At 39.4% G+C, this 18257-nt stretch overlaps 1 protein-coding gene across 2 annotated transcripts in view; it reads left to right on the top strand.

The window, feature by feature from the left end:
* Positions 1-18257, top strand: part of ARHGAP42 (Rho GTPase activating protein 42) — a 207017-nt gene that overhangs the window by 148820 nt on the left and 39940 nt on the right. For both annotated transcript variants that reach the window (XM_089512781.1, XM_089512782.1), the window contains 6 exons: positions 1469-1573; positions 8883-9012; positions 11272-11372; positions 12261-12370; positions 15991-16069; positions 17171-17210. In XM_089512781.1, the coding sequence (XP_089368907.1) occupies positions 1469-1573; positions 8883-9012; positions 11272-11372; positions 12261-12370; positions 15991-16069; positions 17171-17210 (565 nt within the window). The remainder of the gene's footprint in view (positions 1-1468; positions 1574-8882; positions 9013-11271; positions 11373-12260; positions 12371-15990; positions 16070-17170; positions 17211-18257) is intronic.

Here is an 18257-nt window from a genome sequence, read left to right as displayed (position 1 = left end):
CAGCGGCATTATGGCGCAGGAGCACCATTATGACAACCCTAAAAAGAAGCCACCTAGAGTGGCACTGACAAGGGGCAAAAAAATGTGTTATGGGGCCACCCATCTGTATCCTCCCTAAGTTACAAAACCTAAGCAGAGCAAAGGCAATTAGCAACAAAAAAAGCAATTTTTTATAATCCTGTTTTTCATTGAAGCCCACAGCACCACCTCTCATGCTCTTCTAGATGGTTCAGAACAGGGTGGGAAGTAGTGCCAGGGACTACAAGGTGAAGGTGAAATGGGAGAAAATTGTCATCTTTCCCCTTCTTCCAGTTCCAGCAGAACTTCACCAACTCTGGATCCAACCAATTTTCTTTAAATAGTGTATGTCCTTAATTTTCATGGGCGTAAGAGTTCTTTTGAACTCTCTCAAAAAACAGCTGCCTGCTTTTAGAATTAAAGAACTTTGGAACAAGTTGGTCCTCTTGGGAAAGAAGTTCAAACATGTAGTATTCCATGCTCTCTATATCAAGCCAAGGTGGCCATTGGCCAACTCAATCCTGGTTCCTGTTTTGCTATTCATTTTCCCATGTTCAATAATCAGAGCTGGAAAGGCAGCTATAGAGAATCCATTGCTCATCTGATCATCATGACAGTAGACTCTAGCAACTTTTAAACGATGGGCAGGAATGTGTGCAAGTAATGTGGTAATTGGGGGGAAATATCAAGAATCTGAGAAATACGGCACAGAGGGACAACTGGTTCCCCAGCTGGCAGTGGCTTCAATTAGAATGGACCCAATGTCTGCCCTTCTGTACCACTCCACTTTCTAGCTTGTGTGTCAAAAGGCAATAGATATTGGACTGTTCCACATTACTGCTGAACAAACTTATCAAGTGTTTTCATCAGTAGATATCCTGAGCTACCTTTGGCCAACTTACCTAATGATCTCAGCCCTCCATGTGTAGCATCTAGTACACTAGATTGGTATTCACTGCTAATCAAAATGTGACTCCAATTGTGGCTTTGTGCACTTGTCTTCTACGTATTGTATCTCCTGATTTTTCCCCCTTTCAGATTCCTATTTGACCTTTCTCTTCATGCTTCTTGTTCTTCATTTCTCCACTCTTAAGATGGCTTGTTGCCATCTTAGATCCTGATGTGCTCTTTTGTAGTTCCTTGCTTTCCCCACTGTCTCATGCCTTGATACATAGAAGTGCCAGCCAATTATTGGAAGAGAGCCTTAAACATACTTTCCTGCTCTGAGACATCAAAAAGTCTGGCTTCAAAGGGTTTCATCACTACTACAGATTGCTCTTTATTGTCCAACAGAATTGCCATAGAACACCTTGTATCTTCTCCCCTTAGGCATTATATGTTTTTCACCCCTTTACCATTTTAACGGATGTCTATTGTATTATACTTCTGCTCTATAATATGTACAATGACTAATGCTTAATTTTGAATTGTCTTTTTTAAATCTTTTCAGCTTTTGGCATTTCTTCAGGGCTTATTTACATTTTATCATGAAGGATATGAGTTGGCTCAGGAGTTCGCACCATACAAGCAGCAGCTGCAATTCAATTTACAAAATGTAAGGCTGAACTGCATTTATTCTGACTTTTTAGATAACTGAACTTCACCTGTAACAAAAGCAATGCCATCTGTGCTTTGTTGTGATGCTAAACTCTTTAGGACGCAAATCAGGGAAGCTCATGCATAAATATTAAAAACTTCACATACTGCTTAAGTCACGTCAAGTTTCATCCCTTCGCCTTGGGAAATCCAGTTATTGACATAATGTCTTGGAGCTTTAAATTACTACAACTTGTTCTGCCCCTAGTTCAGAAAAATAATCCTATTCAGGATGTCTAGTAAGTCAAATGGACGTAAGCATGTATACAGCACACTTCAGATACAGAGTGATATGGATGCCTTCACACTTGTGATTTGCCTACAGGCAGGATTGTGTGGACTCCACCCTGAAAATGAAATTTTAAATTATGTGCTACATCAATCCAATTTCTGAAGCAAGCAAAATCAAATTTTACACCTTTATTTATTATGCATATTGAGCAACATTGTTCATTTGTCCCTATTGTACAGTATTTACTGTTTTGCTAATTTTAGTCATGTTAAGCATAGGGAAGAGTGGTAAGTTGTAAAGCTACTGAGAACCCACCCCAACCAGTAGAGGGAAGGGGAAAAAAACATCCACCTGCTTTTTGGGCTTCTTAGACAATAGATGTTGGCCACTCCTTAATGTTAGGGTGGGACAAATTTGGGACAGTTTTCTGTCCAAGGATTGCATGGATTAACAAAAATTCAAGATAAAACAGCACCGAAACAAAAACAGAAATGGCCCAAATCCCCTCTGCAGAGATATAGTGCTGGGAGGGATGTTATGTGAAAGCTGAAATTCAGGGAGTTGAATTTTATGCCAGCTACTATAATCTGGAGTGCCCCCCTTCACTCTCAGAGAATTATAGCTTACACCTTGGCCTGCGCTTTAAAATGAGAAAATGAAAAAGACACAGAGGTGCATCTGCACTGTAGAAATAATGCAGCTTGACACCACTTTAAGTGCTGTGGTTCCATCCTGTGGAATCCTGAGATTTGCAGTTTCACAAGGCCTTTAGCCTTCTCTACCAAAGAGTGTGGGTTCCTTACAAAACTAAAAATCTCAGAATTCCAAAGGATGGAGCCAAGGCAGTTAAAGTGGGGCCAAACTGCATTTTTTCTACCATGTAGGCATATCCTGAAAACCTAATTAAACCTTGGGAGGTTGGACTTGATTTTACAGTACTAGAAGTGGGTCCTACTGCTAGAATGGTTCTATTTCCAAGCCACTATTTCTACTATCCATTTGCTTGACATCTCCTTCTGGACAAGGGATGGGCAACTGGTTCTCCAGATGTTTGGTTGCCTACAATTTTCATCAACTGTAGCTAATATGAAAAGTGGAGAGGGATTATGGGAGCTGCAGTCCAGAAACAACCTTATAGTTGCCTATTCCTACTCTAAAGTAATCCACAGTATTATCCAGAAGGAGAAGGCAAATTGAGGTTGTTGTTCTTTCCTGTTACATTCAATACTGCTTGCACAATTACAACAGGGATGAACTAGAAATTGTAGGGCCCACGGCTGTGAGACTCAGCAAAAGGTCCCCCTGCTGGTCTTTACATGTGTTCAACAAAACCCTAACAGTACCCCAAGTAAGGAGTAATTAATTGGAAATGCTCACACAGTGTTTTGGTCTGTTTGTTTTTATTTTAAATTATAGCAATAGCATGTACATTTCTATACCTCTTATCAGTGAACTCAGCACTCTCTAAGCAGTTTACACTCGTGTATAAGCTAATTGCCCCCCACAAGCTGGGTACTCATTTTACCAACGTACAAAAGGGTGGAAGGCTGAGTCAACCTTGGAGTCCTCCAGGATCGAACTTACAACATTGTGGCTGCAGTACCAGCATTTTATCCACTGCACCACCAGGGCTCCTTTTTTATGTAATCAGTGGAGAAACAAGCTGGTTATATTGTGACTTGTGGTCAGACCTGCATAATCTCTGTGCAAACTATCTAGACAGGCAGTGAGAGAGGTTAAAAATATAGCCCTGGCCAAGACTATAGACCTCATTCAGAAACAAACTCCACTCATTGGGCCCGAACAGACAGGCCAAAATAAAGCTGTTTCGGGTCACTTTTGAGGTATGCTATTTAAATAATGCATGCATCCTAAGAGGTCAGAAGCCGCGCCAAAGCCACGCTCCAGTCCTAAGACCTTTGGCGCAGCTTCTGGCCTTTTAAGATGTGTGTGTTATCTAAATAGCATACCTAAAAGGTGACTTGAAGCAGCTTTATTTTGGCCTGTCTGTATGGGCCCAGATGTCTTCATCTGTTTGTTAGAGGAAGCCTGAGATTTTTCTTAGACCATCTTAACAAGGATAAGTTAGTATGCTGTGCAAAGACCATTTTGTTTTGAAATGTCTCTATGTTATTTAGGTAATGTTTGAAAATCCAGTGATATGTGGCCAGAGCCAGTCACATGAGCTTTTATCTTCTACTTTCCACCCAACTGGGTTGGGAATAAAAAAAATAAGAAGTGCCTAGATAATTAGCTTTATTTGTAGAGTAAGGGTGTTTTAAAAAAAACTTGCACTTAGTGAGAAAGGGTGTCTCAACACTCTTATTGAGAAAATGGCAAATTGTGTGGGATTTCTCACACTTTGGGAGTGAAAAATTTGTTTGCCGATAGATAGATAGATAGATAGATAGATAGATAGATAGACAGACAGACAGACAGACAGACAGACAGACAGACAGACAGTTAGTGCAGGATATGATGCATTTGTGGCAGAATACTTCTGCACACACCCCTTTCTTGGTTCAAATTTTAAAAAAATAGGAAACAGTCCTGAAGTATGGAAAGTCTTCAGAAATGAATAAAAATACTCATGATCCTCACCCAGAAGGGAGGAAACCTTTGAAATTATTTGTTTTTACCTATGAGAAAACAAGACAAAACAAAAATTTACATCTTTATATGGAATAAAGCCAGGTGGAAGCAGGTTGTGTGCTTCTGTGTGATGACACAAGAAGTATGCCTGAAAATGTGGCTCTCTCCCAGAGGTGTCAGAAAAGCAATGCTAACTTGAGGGAAATATTTGGAAATGTCAGAAGTAAAATCTGATATTTGGCCATCACCTTGGATCTTTGTTTTCAGCAGAAATGTAAAAAAATGAATTTGATGGGAAAAACAAAGATGCTATCCCCAAAGAAACAAGCAGTGTATTGAGATTATAATGAAACACTTGGTTATAAAAGCACCAGAGGTCACTGTTGCTTCGTTACACAGAAACATTCCTGTTTCATGTTTTGTGTCTTGGTATATAGTAGGGGATGTTAGTTTTTATTTTTAAGAATTAGCGGCAGTAAGTGAATATCTTCTACCTGAGCCACCTCTTTGGCTCTCTAGGGTCTTTCAGGTTAATACCCTGGCTGTTACCATGTACCCATCAAGACACTACAGCTTCAATTTGTACCAAAAAGCAATTCAATGTCAAGTCTGGCCTTATTGAATCTTTTGGGGAAGAAAGGCAGAGGGATTTCTATCTATTGTTTAGATCAAAAATTTGTTACAAAATTCCCAGGACAAATTCATTGGGTGCTCCTTCCAAGACAGAAAGTTTTCTTTGATGCCACACTCCAAGCATTAGATGTTGTTGACATCTTTACAGCTTCTGTTTAGTCCTCTCATGTCAGGTTGTCTCTTGTATCTTACCAAATCTGGTAGTATTCACTGAGGTCTGCAATGAAATATTCATGCTTAAGAATTAAACATGATGTTCATCCTTAACAGTGCAGTCTTACAATTCTCAAAAGCTTTCACAATATGATACTTGACAGTTACTATGTAGAGAGATTATATGGCAGAATTATACAGTGGATCAGCACTGTATGAATACATTCCCACTGAAGTTTCTGTGATCATGTTTGGCTTGGCTATGAGTTGCATGCAATTTCATTGTTGTTCTAAAGCAGCCTTCCCCAATCCAGTTCTGTGTTGGGCTACAAATCCCACCATGCCCATGTCAGGTACACTGGCCTAGTGGGATTTAAAATCCAACACATCTGGAATATACAGGTTGGAGAAAGCAGCTATAAAGGAAAATAAGTAGAAGCAACATTGTAAAGTAAGGAAGTAGAAGCAAAGTTTATTCCTGGCTCTGAACACACAGCTCCTTTGGAGCAAAATAAAGACCCAAGGTCACCCCACACCCTTCAGCTGAGATACTTCGCTGCACCGTGAATAATGCACATGGTGCAAACAAATCATGTAGCAACTTTGAGACTTGGGCGCGTTACAAGCTGCCATTTAAAAAGGGGCGTCACTTCTTGACGCCCCCAAGCCTAATACGTCCTGAGGACGTACAAGATGATGGCGCCCCATCTACATGGGGGCCGCCATGATGGCGTCACGAACGTGCCGCCTCCAAACGAGGCGGCGCGGACATGACGCCATCACGCTGCGCGAGGGCGCTTAGTGCGGCCTTTTGTTGGAGCAGGAAGGAGCTCCGAAATGGAGCTCCTTCCTGGTCTTGCATCACTGGGCGCAGACTTTAGATGGCTGCACCCAGTGACGCAAGGGAGAAAGGGGCCAAGCGGCCCCTTTCTCCTCCTCCCCGCCACCGCGGGATGTCCTTGGGGCTTGAAGCCCCAAGGACACCCTTTTCCAGGCCTCGGGGAAGGGGCCTTTTGCCACTTCCCCGCGGCCTGGAAAGCGGCGGATCGGGGCCTCAGCGGCTGCTGCTCTGGCCGCTGAGGCTCCGATCCGGCGGGGAAAGGGGTGGGTGCAGGCCGCCGCTTTTCGGCGGTCTATAACGCACCTAACTGAGAAAGAAAGGAGTTGGTAGTTAGCCTCAAAAATGCTACAGGTTCCCTTTGCATACTCATCCAGACTAACACAGCTGTGTGGACATGACGTTAGTGGAATGAATTGGACATGTTATAACTCTTCATTGCTGCTTCTTCAGGACTGTATCTCATTTGGTTTTTGAACTTTGGAGATGTGTAAAACAGAACAACGGAAGAAAATATTAAAAACAGAAATCTTAAGGAAGCTAGTATCTACATTATATTAACACATGTGTTGAAAATCCTGCACTTTTTGGCTTCTTGTTTCATTTGTGGCTAAAAATAATAAATACACAAAAAGACCACTTGACATGGATGTGATAATGCTGTTGCCTTAAGGAGATGCTTGTTTTGTAGCAAAATATGTTTCCCATTTAATGTACTTAAGAAGTAATGCATCAGTCATTTTTTTTTGGATTTTACCAAAACCACTAATGGTGTTTTGCAGCTTTGAATACATATAGAGCCATGAATTACTTTGCTTATTTTATTACTAAGCATTCCTGCGTCACATGGAATTATTAAAAGAATTAATATATTGAAGTTTTAGGCTCTATTGACAGGAAACCAGTCAGTACCATTACATGTTATGTTTGTGGTTGGTTTTTGGACACTTCGTTTGTGTCTGGGTTTTGCAATACGGAATGGCCCATTTAATCCACAAAATAATTTCTTCTGAAGACTCATGCACAGCTCTTATTACGCATATATGGAGGCAACATGGAAATTCTGAAAGACTTACGTTGATTCAAATTCAAAATCCTTTGTATATGGAAATGAAGTGGCAAGTCCAATTTTAACTATGGTCATTAGTGGACAAAGACAGAGGAAACTAGCCCAACGTGAGGGAATAGATTAGTGTGGGAAACTGAGAGTGATGTGTTCAAAAACTGCTGTTCTGAAGCCTGAAATGGGATGCCCAGGGAGGTTGAAATGTTCTACCACTGGGTTTTGGGTATTCCCATTGCTACTGTCAGATTTATGTCCATTTATCCTCTGGTGAAGGACTGACCTGTTTGCCCAATATAGAGTGCTGAAAGGCATTGCTGACATAGTAAAGCATAGTGTCAGCAATACCCTTCAGCACTCTACATTGGAGAAACAGGCCAGTCCCTGTGTCAAAGGATTAATGGACATAAATCAGACATTAAGAATCTCCTTGGGCATTCCATCTCAGACCTCAGAACAGCAGTTTGTGAACAAAAGAACTACAAATTAAGATTGGAAAGAGAAACAGTAGAATTGAAATTCATCCACAAACTACAATCCATCAGCAATGGGTTGAATAAAAATAATGGTTTCCTGGCACACTACACACATTTCAACACTATCTAACCCCCATTCTCATGAGGAAGTCCTTGACCTTCATATCACTCTCTGTTTCCCACCTGAATCCATTCTCCTCACCTTGGGTTAATTTCCTGTGGTCTTTGTCCACCAACAAGTATCAATAAAACTGAACTTGCCACTTCATTTACAAACACAAAGAATTTTGAATTTGCATTTACAGTCTCACACCCCAATGGCATATATATGTGTGTCTACCTCTGGCTTTCCACTCCACCAAATCCATCTGAGGAAGACTTAAATCTATGCAAACTTCTTTCTTTCAGTTAGTCTCAAAGGTGCTACCAGATCTGTCTACATACTGATTTTACAGACCAACATGGCTAAATCTTTGAATTCATAAAACAGAATTTATGAAGATCGAAGAATATTGTACTTCTTTGACATCATTAAAAATCATAAAGGCCCAAAACAGACAGGCCAAAAAAAGCAACTTCCAGCCACATTGGGGGTGTGACATTCAGATGATGCAACCCCCCCCCCCCCCACAAAAAAAAAGAAAGTGGCCAGAAGCTGCTTCAAGGGCACCAAAAGGAGTGGTAAAAATGCTCCTACTGGCAGCCTGTTTTGATAGCAGGCCATGCAGTCACCATAGTCCTGGTTGATAACAGCCTGATTGTTCCAAAAGTTCACATAATGATTTCATTAGCTGTAATAGCTTAAAGCAAGGTTTTAGAAATTTGGTGAAATTGTATATTGTGGATTTTTATTTTTATTTTTTGGATTCTCTGATAGATTTATATATGTTCTGTTCAGTTCACCTTTATTACAGTATAGATCAGCACAAGGTTTCATATGTGAATGATCTCAACTGCTTTTTGTCTCTTTATATATGTCTCTTTATATATGTTTTTATTTTTTAACCATTTCATTCATGTTTTGTTTTGTTCAGCTTTCTGAAAGGTTGTACACTGAATGATTTTTCAAAGAAATAAAACTAGAGTCACTGTTACTGTGGATTAGTATAGGAGTGATTAACTTAGTAGTATAATCCTGTTTAACTCAGTTTGCTTTTACTACCATTTCCTTACAACTAATGCCAAAAACATAGGAGTTGGTCACTTAAGACAGCATGGATAGAATCCTAATTCATCATCATCATTGTCCCCCCCCCCCCCCCCCGGTATCTTGCTACTTAGACGCGGAATAATTTTGAAAGCACGAGGCAGGAAGTAGAACGACTTATGCAGAGAATGAAGTCAGCAAGTCAGGATTACAGACCACCAAGCCAGTGGACGATGGAAGGCTATCTTTATGTTCAAGAGAAACGTGAGTAGCATGTAGGTCCGCTCTCAACTGCGCATGCAGGAATGTGGTACTGAATAATACATTGTATTACAGAATAGTAATTTCATGTCCTGTTATTGATGCTGTCAATTTTTGTATAAAGTTTGATTGGCAGGAAACAATATACATAGCAGTCTAAGAAATCCTGATCAGGCATGCTGGCAAAATGTTTACTCTGCATAGAGTCTGAAAATCTGAAGTGAAGAACCTATTCCACATGTGGAGAATGCAGTAGGGGATAGTGGAAAATCAGGATACAGAATGATATTGTATGTCTCCACACACGAAGCTCTCTTCTTCAGAACTCTAAATATGGGGAGTGTGATAGTTTCTTAGAGCTGATTTCTATTTTACAGTCATCAAGGGAGCTCCTCTAGTGTATGTTAATGTCCAATACAGCCCCAGTGATAATAGTTTTTTTAATAAGCTCTAATATAGGTGGGGATGTATCATCATAGAATTATAGAATTGTAGATTTGAAAGATATGTAGTCCAGCCCTCTGCTGGTAGCGGTTTATATCAGCTGAAGCATGCCTGCCAGGTGCTCATCCAGCATTATTTTGTGAGTATGGCTAGCAGGAGCTTCTGTTGACAAGAACTGTGAACAGGAAGCCTCCCACTGTGTTGTTGTCATGATGTTGTGTGATGAGAACTTGAAAACATTACACCTGGAGCAATGTTCATAACTGTAGGGTCCCATTTTTGTTTTCATTTTGTTAGAACACTGGTATAACAACTTTAATACAGATCCTGGCTCCAAGGTGTTCACACTGCGGCTCATAGGATCACATTCTAAAATTATGATCGCAATAACAATGCAGTTTGAGTTTATAGTTCACTTTCTCACTATTGTGTTTTACTGAGTACTTCTATTAAGAAGCATATGAGTTAAAGAAGAGTCACTCCCTCCCAGCAAAGTCTCTCCCTCCTTCTCCCTATGTTTTTCAAACTTCCCTGCTTTAGAAATGGTGGCAGATTGTTCTGAGCAGTTTTGTACCCTTTAATTGACTGATAATAATAAAATTCTACCAAAAAAAATCCCCCTGTTAAGTGGAAATTACCTTGGGTGTCATTAACAGGCCAGCAAGGACAGAGTGAAATGCTGGGCACATGGGGTGCTTCATTAAATAGTGAAAGGCCAACTTGACATGCTCTTGTTGAAGAGGAAAGGATTTGGTCATTTGTTTAGGCTAAGAGAATGACACAGACACTATTGTGGTTGCAGAAAGGAAAGCATCAGATTTTTCACTAACATAGGAGATTAGGCTGCTGATTGTTGAGAATATAATCAGGAAAAAAACTACATGATGTTTTTGTCATTGTAAAAGGTAATGATGGGCGTATGTACTGTCCCCAAACTGGAAAACTGGATTCATTTGCCACACCTTCTGTAACCATCTCAGCATAAAATGCATCATTATACTCATTCTCTCTACTCTGGATGTAGATAAATCTTATTATTATTATTAGATGCTGTCATATCACTTAACTACTCCTGTTTGTATGACAAATAATGGTAGGAAATATGAGATGAAACATCTACTTTTTTAACATCTTATTTTCTCTTTGTGAGTGAATGTTCCTTTCTATACGTGATGCTGAATAATGAATATAGTTTAGCTTTACAGGTGAATATAGTTGTCTGCACCAGCTAAACTGGTTATTATGGGACTCTTGGAAAGATTACATAAGTGCATTCGGGCATACAACCAAGTAGCTATTAGACATAATAAGTCTTAAACAGTATACTGTGTGCTAATGTTTACAAAGGCTACCTAGGCTGCACCTGAACTGCAGAAATAATCCAGTTTGACCCCACTTTAACTGCCATGGCTCAATGCTATAGAATTATGGGAATTTTATTTTATGAGACGTTTAGGCTTCTCTCGGCTCTGGTGCCACAACAAACTGCAGTTCCCAGAATTCCACAGCACTGAGCCGTGGCAGTTAAAGTGGTGTTAAACTAAATTATTTCTCCAGTGTGGATACAGCCCTAGATAATCTAAAATTAAATTCCTGGCATTTAAAATTGGTTTTGTGAAAAGTTAATTTTTGACATGTGTATGGCAACATTATACACAAAGCAGTAAAATTTACAACGTGGAGCATTGTGGAAAATGCACTGACAGTAACTTCTGTGACAAAACAAATAGCTTCCATATTTTACCATGATTATTTTTATCAGACAGCTTTTGTTCTAATAAACATAATGATTTTTTTCCTTTTCTTTTCTATCTTTAGGACCTCTGGGATTCACTTGGATAAAACATTACTGTACCTATGACAAAGGATCAAAAGCATTTACAATGAGCATTTCTGAACCAAAGTCTGGAGGGAAAGTGGTAAGCATTATCCCATATTGGAGAAGGAGGAGTACACATGGGCTTTTCATCCACTGATAAAAATTGGGTTACATAGAGGAAAAGAGTTAGCTATGTCCAGACCAGTAAGGCTTATAATCTGGTTAGGTAGGTTTAAACCAGTGAGGTTGTATAGTCAGTTAAAAAAAAACTAGATTTCATGTTGGTCGTGGTTAGAACCAAACAACCTTCTTTAAATGATACAACAACCCAGGGAAGTTAGGGGAAGTGGCTTCTTGTTGTGAAGAATTTGCTTGTAGCCTGAGTGGCTAACCAAATCATAAAAATTTGCTGTGTGGTTTTTGTTTTTGTATCATGTCATCCGAACACAATTTCTTTTCCTTTTTTAATGGTTTGTTTCTCTCTCAGTATCAGACAATACAATAAACAAGCCATGCAGCAAAGCTTTGTTTAAGCTGCTATCAGTACAAGCAGGAACAATCAGGCTTGCTGCTTGTAACTGTTAAGCCAGGATTCCTGCAGATACCTGACTTCTTGTGTTGTCTGAACTGGCATTTGTACAACTTTTCCCATAGAAAAATGTCTACCTCCAACATTCTTCAAACATACAGTCCTTGTGTACACTCTCCATCTGGATACGTTTGGCTGAACTATTTCCACTTAATTGCCTTTTCTGTAATCTTTTTTTTAATGAATTAGTGTAATTGTACTTAGGCCTTCAATTCATGTAGACCAGCAATTCTCAAACTTTGGTTCTCAAGGTGTTTTGAGCTATTGTTTGACCAGAATTGATATGATCAATAAAATCAAATTTATTTAAATTTGATAGCACTCCTGACATATGTATGATGTTTAACTAACATTTTGATGACTGATCAACCCACTTTCCCTGTTTCTGCTGTTTTGTAGAATGGTCTTGTCCCAAGTACACCAGAAGTGTTCAAGTTGAAGTCCTGCATACGAAGAAAAACAGATTCAATTGACAAACGCTTCTGTTTCGATATTGAAGTTGTTGAAAGGTTTGAGACTTTAAAAATGCCTGGTCAATATGTACTGGGAACTGTCATGGGATACTGGGAACTGTTGTCCAAAAGAATATATTTCCCAAGCTCAGATTATCATTCAAATAGCCCTATAAGCAACATCTTGCTTATTCGGCAAAAATGGATTTTGCATTTTAGCAAGAATGCAGAAAATACTATATGAAAGGTGTTAGTGACATAGCAACTGAAGTAAAGACCATGTAACTCACATAAAAGACAATAATGAAATGTTAAATAAAACAATAAATCTAGTTACATTAACTAATCAGTGCATAATAGAAAGTGAATTATATACATTAAATATTAAACTTGAGTGGGGTGTATCATCTATTTTTAATTAATAATTTCAAGCATTTTAAATTCCAACCTCATGCCAGGAGAAATGTGGGAAAGTAACTCAATAAACAAGTATGGGGAGGAGTTGTAAAGAGTCCAAAACATTCTCCAAATTTTAAAAAGTGCATATAGGTCTACAATATGGAGAATAATTTTAAGAGCAAAATGGGTTTTAGACCCAGCTTCAGGAAGGAAAGTTAGAGTAGATAAAAAGAAAATAAAAATAATTAAAAATATTTAGAGAGCCAAATGGCCAGTATCTTCATTTTGAGAGCAAGCCTCAGCCATGCAACAAAATTAGTTACTTGCATGAAAATGATAAGCAACACCAAGCAGCTACTTTCCTTGGTTTCAAGCAAAGACAAATAAAACTGTTTGGCCATAGTAACACTTCTAGGGGTAAAAAAAGAGTCCACATAAACATTAGGAAAGAATTTCCTGACTGTAAGAACTGTTCAAGAGTAGAATGGATTGCATTGGAGTGTGATGGAATCTTGTTTTTGATGTTTTAAACAGGCTGGATAGCCATCTTTCAGGAGTACTTTGTATAATGGTATATTTCTGTATGACGTGGGCTTAAACTAGATACATTTTGGGGGCCCTTCCAATTCTGTTATTCTGAACATCTACATGTCATGATCATGTGTTGCTTTCCTCCAATTCAAACTACAGTGGCTACTTGGATCCAGGACCCCCGTGGATACCAAAATCCATAGATATTCAAGTCCTTTTATATAATGGCATAGTGAAGTGAGGTCCCTGATATAAAATGGCAAAATCAAAGGTTTTTTTAAAAAAATTATATCTTTTTAAAAATATTTTCAAGCCCTGGATGATTAAATTGGTGAATATAGAGAGCCAGCTGTAGTTCGTATTATTTCATTATTGTGCCAAAATGTACAAACCTTCTTTGATGTGAAACATCATTTATACCTCTGTTACCAGAATTTAGGATCAAAACCGACTGGCCAGAAAAGCTGGTCGTGGAGGCGTGGTGTTTTGATGGCACATGCCCTTAAGATGCTTAGAAGCCACCCAGCCAATTAGATGGGGGCGACTTCAAGGCGCCTGGGGGTGTGGCATTTTGATGACATGCCCCCTGAGCACCTGGAACCTGCCTGGGGGGTTGTTCCGGGCTGCCTAAGGTGGGCCAAAACTTGTCCAAATACTGGATCTTTTTCATTCCTCTTTGGGCTGGTGGCGGAGGATGTCTTTGGGACCATGCCGTTTGTTTGCTGCAGTCCTGAGGTGTCTTCACTTGAGATGGCTTGATGCTGCCCCTTCATGGCCATCTTTTTCTACCCCAAAAAGACATAAATAAATTTATTTCAAAACTCTCAGTATGCTGTCATTTTACCATAAATCTGCATTTTAATTAAAGCAAAAACCATGGATTTTAGCTTTAAACATGAGTTCCCAATAATGTACAACATTGTATAGACAAATACATAATAGGACCAACACTGATTGACATCACTTTATAAAGTGGCATTGGTTAAAAAAAAATCTGCTCTCAGATGGCATTTTGACATTGTGTGAGAAAATCAGCAAACTATAAATAAAACAATTAATGAAAGAAACATTTTAAAAGATAATTTCTTGACTGCTTGACTTATTTTTTTTTTATTCCATACCAAAATAAACACTTCACATTCTGCCCGCTGACAATCCCACTTGGGACACAGATTTGCTAAGTGGGTGGTAAAAACACTCCCCTTCACTTAGCTGGCTAAGTAGCTGTCCACACTGGCCCAAAGGCTCCTGTTTCCCCTAGCTTCTTGTTTTCCTGTTTGCACAACATAGACCAAAATCCCAGGGCCAGGATTGGGCCGGATCTCATGCATCTAGTCCTTAACGCAGGTCAATTTTACCCCTGGTTTGCTGTGGCATTTCCTGGAAACTCCATGGCAAACCCAAGATATTTGCTCCCCACACGCATCTTACCTTTCTGCACTGTGGCTCCTGCTGGGAAACCCCCCATTGGCATGTCTGACATGGAAACAGAGTGCTTGATGTTTCTGTATCAAACGTGGTGATGGGGGGCTTTCCAGTAGGAGCAACAGTGAAGAAAGATAGGAAGCACGCACCAGTAGTAGGCTCCTGGGTTGATGGAGGGAGGGTGGGTAAACACTCACCCATCCTCACACTGCCCCCAAAGGCCAACCAGGGTGAATATCCAGGCCAAAATAGCATGAGCTCAGCCTGTGCTTTCTTGGGCCATCAGCTCAGGGCCTAAAGTGCCTTTACCAGAGCATGTCCTCACTCACTCTATGAGATCTGCTGCTTCTCCTAACTTGTCAAGAAGTATGGCTTTTCTAGAATTTTGCAGAGCAGTTATAAAACCACTAATAATTATTCAGTGCCATTTCCTTGATGCCTGTGCTAATGTGCTATTGGGAATATTGTCTTGGTGCATCTCCACCTGCTTTACCTGGTCAACTTAGTGCTTCTTCATATGTGTTACCTGGTCAGTTTACCGATCCCTCCTCATATATGTGGTGTACTGTGAACATGACAATGAAGAACAGTAACAGTACCTATAACTGAAGTTCTTCAGGAGCTCACCTGTGCGTTCACATAATCACTGTGGTAAACAAAGTAGGACTGAGCAGAGACTAGTGTTAGAATGTACATAAGAGGAGCAACCAGGGTCACTGTAAACATCTCTGATTTCCAGAAGGCTCTGGGTTGTTTGGTTTGGGCAGGCACAGACCTCAATTGCTGCTCTGGGTCCCAGTCCTGGGAGAAGAGCGGGATACAAATAAATAAATAAATAAAATTGCATATAGGCAGCCTGTCCTTCAGTGTGATGGGAAAATTTCCCCGCATGCTTGTTGATAAATACATTTCCCACCAGCTGTTTGAAAAGCAGGCTGAAATGATAGGGGATGTTTTTATGCATTGTACTCATCTTAATGGAAGTTATTTTCTTTTATTTATTTTGAATTTAGTTTTCTTGAAAAGGCCTTCTTGACACTGCAGCATATGTCTCCGTTTCAATTTGAGGGTTTTGTTTTTGTTATTTCATTTACTCTGCCACTGTATTTAATTCATTCTGCTTTTGGCCTTAGAGAATGCCACTTGGAGACTTCTCATCATGAGATAACACTTTTTATAGAGAAAAAGAATTCAATTTAATTCTAGTACCAAACAGTTTTTCAGCTTTTCCATTTTACACTTTCATATTAAAATAAGTGTTCAAATTTGTGAAAAGTAAATAAATAGGGTTCTCTTCTTTGTGTGTTTTCTTTTCTAAATAGACACGGGATCATTACACTGCAGGCTTTCTCTGAATCCAACAGGAAGCTCTGGCTGGAAGCTATGGATGGAAAAGAACCAGTAAGGAAGCTGTTCTATAACATTGTAGTTGCTCTTAGAACAAAATAATAAACATAGTGTTTAAAACCTTTAATATGATTTCAGTTCAACCTGACCCATTTAAAAAAATACAAACCTACATTGTTATATATTTAATTTCCTTTAAGTGTGTATGTTTGTATATGGAAAGAGGTAGGCCTAAATAGAAAGGTTATTAACTAAAGTTTTGAAATGTTTATTTGTGGGTTTTTCAGGCTATGTGGCCATGTTCTAGAAGAGTTTATTCCTGACATTTTGCCTACATCTTCTCTGAAGATGCTAGCCACAGATGCAGGTGAAGCGTGAGGAATAAACTCTTCTAGAACATGGCTACATGGCCCAAAAAACATACAAAAAAATATGGATGCCGGCCACGAAAGTCTTTGACTTCACTTTTGAAATGTTGTCATCATACCTCTCCTAAAAGAGAGGGTTGTAAATAGGATATACCATTGAGAATGTCCTATCTCACATTCTCATCTTTTCCAGTTTGAAGACAACAAACAAGGCATGTCTTGTAGCTCACCATATTTTTTGTAAGACCATGTTTGTTGAGGGTGTAAAAAGTTCAGATTGCTTTTTTCTTAGAAAAACTACATAGAGATGGAGGTGAGAGAGGAGATTGATGAAAGCTTTGGTAAAATGGTCAGAAGGAGGAATCTTCTTTTCAAGAAGTGATAATCCATTTGGGGCTACCTTGTTACTTTGAAAGGATATCACAGAGGTATCATACTGCAAACTGTCTGGAAAGAGAAGGAAAATTCTTTTGTTTCTTTTCATAATATTATGACACTGAGTCACCAGAAGAAAATGGCCATGAAGAAGTGCTTCACAGAACACATAAAGCCAACTGCAGGATATGATGATTCGCACTTGGTTGGATAAAATACATTTAGATGGTTTTTAAAAAATGTGACACAAATACCAGTGGGACTGATCCTCTGTGCCCATTCTACACTTGTGTTATTTCTATAGAGTTCTAAGGGTAATAAAATCAGATGAACTTCCTGAACTCCCTGGAAGTTAGAAAAACAACTGTGATAGAGCCTGATACAATTCACTTCTTTTCCTTTCCGTTTTTAGATTTATACTTTGCCAGCTATTATTAGCAAGAAAGAAGAAAGTAAGTTTACTTTTAATTATCTGTAGTTTTTAAGTCTGAATTTTTATCCAGTGTTCCTTATATAGAGTCTTCATCAGAAGTTGGAAAGGTTGTTGTTGTTTTTTAGATTACAACTCTCAGAATTCCTCAGCTACTGTGGCAGAACCTCTTCAAATCCTGAACATCTTACTGTGTAACTTTGGGCCGGTACACACCGGCACAATATGCCAGCCTTCTGGCAGCGTAGGACCATTGCATATGGATAACACATGCCCCAATGCCATCCTGAAGCTGCCGTCCTGCTTCCCACCTGACCAGATGGCGAGCAGCATTGTGGTGCTCCAACAGCACGGCATTCACATGCTGCACACTGCAGGAGCACTGAAAAGGTGCCACTGTGGTGGAAAAGCCACCATTTTTCTGGTAAAAAAAGTAGTGGCATTTTGCCACCTCTGTTTGTCCTGGAAAGAAGTTGGAGCGTGGCTGTGGTGTGCAGTTGCCGTGGCACTCACCTGGCTCTTTCAGGGATGGAGTCATGCCACCCCTTTGGGCTGGTTTGTTTCAGCTCTTTGTTTTCCCATTTCCCACTATTACCAGCATCTTATTTGTCATTGCCAAAATATCTTTATAAGTCACCATGTTTTTATGCTGCATCTATATGTATATTTTACCATGATCTGTTAAAAATGATGCAAGTCTAAACTTTTAAATAACAGTATCTATAAAAGTTCCAGGGTCAATGTATGTGTTGTTGATACTTTGATAATGCAGTGTACATTTTTAAGGGAAATTATGTTTACAGTTGTGTTATTTATGGCAAGGTGTGTGTGAGAGATAGAGAGAATCATAGAATCCTAGAGTTGGAAGAGACCACAAAGGCCATCCAGTCCAACCCCCTACCATGCAGGAACTCTCAATCAAAGCATACCCGACTTCACCAACGTCTTGAAAATATTCCAAAAAAGTATAAATTTCAAATAGCAAACCTTGATTTTCCATTCTATATAAGGGGCACCATTTCACTAGAAAAGAGAGAAGTAAGTAAGATGTTTGTAAATACGGTAGGAA

This window comes from Sceloporus occidentalis, unplaced genomic scaffold (assembly GCF_023333645.1).
Source record: "Sceloporus occidentalis isolate IW3139 unplaced genomic scaffold, rSceOcc1.0.p SCAF_2, whole genome shotgun sequence".
NCBI classification, from domain to species: domain Eukaryota; kingdom Metazoa; phylum Chordata; class Lepidosauria; order Squamata; family Phrynosomatidae; genus Sceloporus; species Sceloporus occidentalis.
Note: the sequence above shows the minus strand (reverse complement) of the source record. Positions and strands in the feature narration are given on the sequence as shown.